The sequence below is a fragment of the Barbus barbus genome (assembly GCF_936440315.1).
Source record: "Barbus barbus genome assembly, chromosome: 35".
In the NCBI taxonomy this organism is placed as follows: Eukaryota; Metazoa; Chordata; class Actinopteri; order Cypriniformes; family Cyprinidae; genus Barbus; species Barbus barbus.
Window position 1 is genome coordinate 21,475,325 of NC_136763.1, and position 6,000 is coordinate 21,481,324.

A 6,000-nucleotide genomic window follows, 5' to 3' on the forward strand; every position below is an offset into this window, starting at 1 on the left:
TATTTGTTTATTACAATCCTCTCTGGAATACATCAGGCTACTGATAATTTATTTTGCGAAAATGACAGGCTGACTGTAAATTGTCCCTTGCAAATACAGTAGTAAACATTTGAAAACAAGTTCATCAAAGTTATCCATTTGGTTTTAGGACAACTTTGATGAAAGGTTTTGATCCACTTCAAATATTGACTAGTGTAGAATTATTTAATCAGAATGAATGACGATGTTTGAATGGCCGTGAATAGAAAAAAACAGCACTCATTGTGTAGTTATGGCATCCAACATGGGCTAACTGAGTTATGTGAATCTGCTAAACCTTGATCCCTTGGTATTCCTCTACCATCTTATCTGAGGAATATTAAAAGACAGAAAGAGAGATAGAAAAGTAAAATTCTTAAGCACTCAAGAGCTCTTATGATGAGCTCAAAGCTAAAAGGCCTGTTACCTCTTCACATCGCTGGAGTGTTGTGGGCTTGAGAGCTTTTGTATTTAAGGCTATGAGTCTTAAATAAAGTGAGGTCAGCAGCCGTGGATTACATTCAAACTGTTTTCCATTTGGACTGAAATGGTATGAGCTGTCGTTAGTCGTGAGCAGTTTTTTCTTTCTATACTCCAAAACCATTTGAAAATCAAACATGCTTTTGCGAGAGCTTGGTGATTCTTCAATCAGGGCCACTTTCGATTACTAGAAATCTTGGAAAACTAGTCTTCTAAATTGATGGCTCAGATCGGCCAAATTTACTTTGATGTATTTGGTGTCATTTTGTGGATTTAAGACATTGTGTGTGTTGGTTTATAACTTTTTGCAAGAATATATATCACTAATTTTGTGAAATACACATAATAAATTTAGCTCAGATCATGATGTGAAACACTACAAATTTCCATTAGAAATGCTGCAATATTATATGCATTTAGCATATGCACATGCAAGCATTTGTTATAGATTCTTTATTATCTATGTATATGCATATGCATATGTACAGTATATGTATATATTGTGTTTTGGGTCAGGGGACCGAGTATACAGTTTGTACAGAATAAAATCATTATGTCTGTGGTAACCCCCCCATAAAACATGGAAACTCAACATGGATAAAACCCAACAAGGAAATAATAGCTTAAGAGAATCTTGCCGAATGTTGAATACTTGAGGTCAGAGGTTCAGCACAAATGCTAACCTGAATGTTGGAGGAATATGAAAACAGTGCTGCCTGACAATCACTGTTATAACTATTGGGCATAAACATTCAGGGCTCTAATAGGAAGTGCTGATGATTTTTTTTTTTTTTTTTTTTGAAGCTCCAGAAACATGATCGGGTAGACGAGGATGTTCCTTCTAAATGGAGATCAGAAGAGGAGATGGCCAAAGAGGCGGCAGAATTACACAGCCTCTTCAACTAGCTTCTTTAGGTAACTATGTGTTGTAAAGTATAGGTTGACTAATTTCAGATTTTGCAATTACTATAAAAAAAAGCTGATGTCTGGTGATACAGGAGGCCAAAATGCATGAACTCAAAAAAAGATTAAGTGCATAACCTCAAAATTTGACAACAACCCACCAACAGTAAACAACCCATCAATACACCAGGGGCAGATTTCTTGTTATATTCACCAGATGGATTTTTTAGTTGGAGATGTAATAAATGTTCATGGTGGTCTGAAGTGGCATCTTTCCATATACTCATCTTTTCCTTGGCATGTGCTCACTTTACTTTAGGACAATTGATGATTATCTCATTAAAATAAATACCATGATATGCATTAAAACGGATGATAAAAATATGGATGTATTGTCAGTGGTGACACTTTTAGACACTAGGGGGGCTCATTTATAAAGTGTGCATATGCACAGATTTGATTTTAGAAAAGGAGAAAAGGGCATGAACATAAATGTTTGGCAACAATTTGAAGAGCTACAGTGTAGTTTGTCAACCAACCAACCAAATTCTTCCGTTTATATGAATTTTCTGTAACAGATTCTGCAGAGTTCATCCTTTTTTTTTTTTTTTCAGCCAGGGGTGGAAGACCTGCAGATGGAGGACATCAACAAGTTGATACATGTTCTTCTCTGTCTTTTTGACTGTTTATTCAAATAAAAATTTTAGTTTATGTCTGTATTGTTTTGTTTTTTTCCTTCTATAAACAACATATGTCTTTTAGTTTAAAGAAGTAAACAAGCTCTCTTAGTTTAAAGTGTTTAGTTGGTTGTACGTCGTTGGCTGAAAAGTACAACAAGTATTAGTAAATCTCTACAGATCCACAAGCCCATCACTGAGGCATTATCAGCTTCTACCTGTAAACGGGCTAAAATACGATTTGACGCAAAGGTCAAGCTGTAGTGTATGAATAGTATGCTGTCTGCTATTCTATAAATTCAATTTGAACTAATTTAGTGCTTGTAAGCACACATTGGTAAACTAAAAACACTGAAACGCTCTGCATGCATGAGTCCCAAGCTTTTACAGATGTCTCTACAGCTAATGAAACAACAGAAGTTCAACACAGATTTAGGTCTTGATGCCTGAATTGCCAGAAACTGCTTTTAATGCAGTCTATTTATGCAAATATTGAAAGCTGACATGGCAAGCTGAAGTAACCTTAATGGAGTATCTAGAATAATCATTTAAAATCAACAGAGATGTTACCTTTGTGACAAATCAGCATTTATTGTTGGATTGTGGCATTACTTACCCTCCCCACAGTCCCAGCGCTGGAAACTATTATGAGTTTTATCATTTTATCAATGTGGAAATAAAATGGTCTTGACTGGCCCTTTACTCATCTGGAAAAGGAAATACAATTCTGACAGGGTAATGTGTAGCAACCCATAGCCTTTTCAGAGTAATCAAGTTGTAAAAAGGCCCATGAATTTTAAACAATATCATTATCCACAAGGGATTTCTTTAAGAAATGTGTATAACAGTTTGAATGGAGGAGGAATCTATCACAACGTGCAACACAGAAATAAAAATGCACCCAGTTTAACAGCAACAGGAAAGGCACACATTACCCATGAAGTTTGTCGTCACTATTTCAATATAAATGGTCTAATTTCTCTGCTGAAAATGCAGATTAAGCTGGTTGTAACTAATTGTAGCTGGTATTTAACAGGTCTCCCCCAGCTGACAATTGCCCAAAACCCCCTCAAAACCAGCAAACAACACCAAACTAACCAGCTAATACTGGTTTTACAAGGGCTTCCAAAATATCCAAAACATCAGCTGGGTCAAAAATACCTCCTAATGTGCAAACATTTCAGAAAACTTGGATACTAGGGATAAAGCTAGCTAACATAATTCGTCTTGAGATTGTTTATTAATTCTTGTATGTAATATTCTTATAACTTGAAGCATGATATTAACAGCCGTTAAAAGGTACAGCATGGAATTCAAATCAAAATTCCAACCTAGATTGCATGTCATAATATTTTAAATGGTTAATAAAGGGTTGTTATTTAATGATTTTTACTTTTAATTGAGTTAGCATTAGTCTAAAAATGCATGGATTTTGCAACTGATTATGTAAAAATGTTATGATATTGTGACCCATTTGTACCTCTGTGGAGTTTATGGATGCTGTATAGGAAAATGTACATTTTTTACACGATACATTTACATTTGGGATACATAATGTTCATTTTGTCAATAAGTCCTCAGGCTTATTTAAAAGTGAAAGTATACTGCAAATTATTTCAGATATTATTCAAGGTAGTTGCTTTAAAATGCCAGTGATCATCAAAGGATGGAAGCATGTTGCAGGAAGCATTTCAACTCAGGTCCTCAAAGATGAAACAGCCTTATAATGTCTCTACAAGAGACTTTTCTCTGATCCTTTTTACAAGGTTTTGCAGGCCTTTAGCCACATTCCCACACAGAATGAGATATTCATCAAACATTTCCTTCAGCAATTTTCTCCAAAATCTGTCCCTTTTGAATCCCATTCCATCAACTCAAACATTCAGCCTGAAAATGTAAAAGACTGACTGGGCTTGACATGAACAGAGAGCAGAAGGCTTTTTTGGAGTCGCGACTAGCGTGCTAACAGCTAAGCTTGTGTGGGAGATGTTGGTTTAATTTCAGTTCAAGTCAGTCCATGATTTCCCGTCACTTTACTTTTATCAAAGTGGCAAAAGACTCCAAATTGATTAAAAATTTAGGACTTTTACCAAGAATCTTAGCACTACATCAGCTAATTCTAGTAGGTTAGCTGTGATGCTGCTGAAAAATACGTCATGCAGTGGTCTAGATAATCCAACCAAATGTGTTTTGTAACATGGCAACATCATAGACTGTAAAAAATGCACAACACATCTCCACTTCCTTCCTTCCACTTACATAGTCTCTTGTCTGCCTGTTTGTTTTGGAGTGGCGTGGCTTTGTAAAGTGATTATGCAGGTAGGGTGGGGATCTTGCCTTCAAAAGCTAGCTTGCTACCGCTAGCCTTTCCGAAATCACCTACCCTACCTATAACCTATTCAACCAGCTATGTCTAACTGCTGTTTTTTTCAACCATTCTGAGATGATATGTTGGTTTTATCTGGTTTAAACTAAGCTGATCAGCTGACCAGAACTTCTCTAGTCATCATTAAAATGACCAGCTCGGATAGCATACCGCATTAGGCAACCCAAGACTAATCTAAAGCCTTTTAAAAAATTAGGTGTTTATGTTACATGTTAAAATACCACGTCAAAATATCTAAACAATTGTACACCATTCAAAGACACAGTTTAAGCCATTTGTTTGCACAATTAAGGACACAAAAGTCTGGTATAAGCCTGATTTTATTCAACACACACAATGCAATTACGAGATAAGTTATTCGTTACATTTTAATGCATTAAGCCATTAACAAAAAAAAGGCCAAGGATATTTCCTCTTTTTGAAATGGAAGGGGGTTAAATTTTGCATGGGTGTCACCTGTGATATATCAGCATCACCTAAGGTTCATTTGTGCAATGCTGCATTGAGACAATAAAGCTCATTTTGTGTGTGGTGCAGGAATATATTACCAACATCATTTGCTGCTAATGGACTCTCTGCAGAGCCACTCGCTGGTTTTGGTAAATGGATGGTGTGTGTTGTTATTTGTGCTTTGGGAGGAGTGGAGAGGATCAGGGGGTGATGTTCCCTCCTCTGCGCCCCCTGTTTTAATCATTAACGTCGTCATTTTGCAGATGGGAATGTAATGGGTTGGAGGTGGCGGGGTGGTGGAACACATACCCATTAATGCCCTTTCTGAACAAGTGGTCGCCTTAGCAGGCTACTTAAAGTGCTTCATACCATCAGTGTGAGAATAAAGAAGGTCTTAGGGCAGCGATATGCTGTCATCTCACAATGGGAAAAAATGTCTGGGAAGAACGATCCTTAGTTTTATTGCAATTTATAATATTGGTTTCCTATTTTAATATACTTTAAAATAGAATTTATTTGTGTGACACAGCGCTGAATTTTCAGCATCAATACTCCAGTCTTCAGTGTCACATGATCCTTCAGAAATCATTCTAATATGCTGATTTATTATGAGTGCTGAAGCTGTTGTGCTGCTTCATATTTTCTTTGATTCTTTGATGAATACAAAGTTAAAAAGGCAGCATTTGTTCAAAATAGAAATCTTTTCTAACAATATGTCTTTACTATGACTTTTTATTCATTTAACACATCCCTCCTGAATAAAAGTATTAATTTCTTAAAAAAAAAAAAAAGTACTGACCCCAAACTTTTGAATAGCATTGTATATTGTAACACAAAATTTATTTTTTAAATAAATGCTGTTCTTTTTAACTTTTTATTAATCAGATAATCCTTAAAAAAATATCACAGGTCCCAAAAAAATATGAAGTAGCACAACGGTTTCCAACATTGATTATACATCAGCATATTATAATTATTTCTGAAGGATTATGTGACACTGAAGACTGGAGTATTCATGCTGAAAATTCAGCACTGCGTCACATAAATAAATTATATTTTAAAGTATATTAAAGGGTTAGTTCAACC

At 35.6% G+C, this 6,000-nt stretch overlaps 1 protein-coding gene across 2 annotated transcripts in view; it reads left to right on the forward strand.

The window, feature by feature from the left end:
* fhit (fragile histidine triad diadenosine triphosphatase) overlaps nucleotides 1-2,112 on the forward strand; it is a 328,845-nt gene extending 326,733 nt beyond the window's left edge. For both annotated transcript variants that reach the window (XM_079393098.1, XM_079393097.1), the window contains 2 exons: nucleotides 1,303-1,413; nucleotides 2,016-2,112. In XM_079393098.1, coding sequence (XP_079249224.1) covers nucleotides 1,303-1,404 — 102 coding nt within the window. In that variant the 3' untranslated portion in view covers nucleotides 1,405-1,413; nucleotides 2,016-2,112. The remainder of the gene's footprint in view (nucleotides 1-1,302; nucleotides 1,414-2,015) is intronic.
* The last annotated feature ends 3,888 nt before the right edge of the window (nucleotides 2,113-6,000 follow it).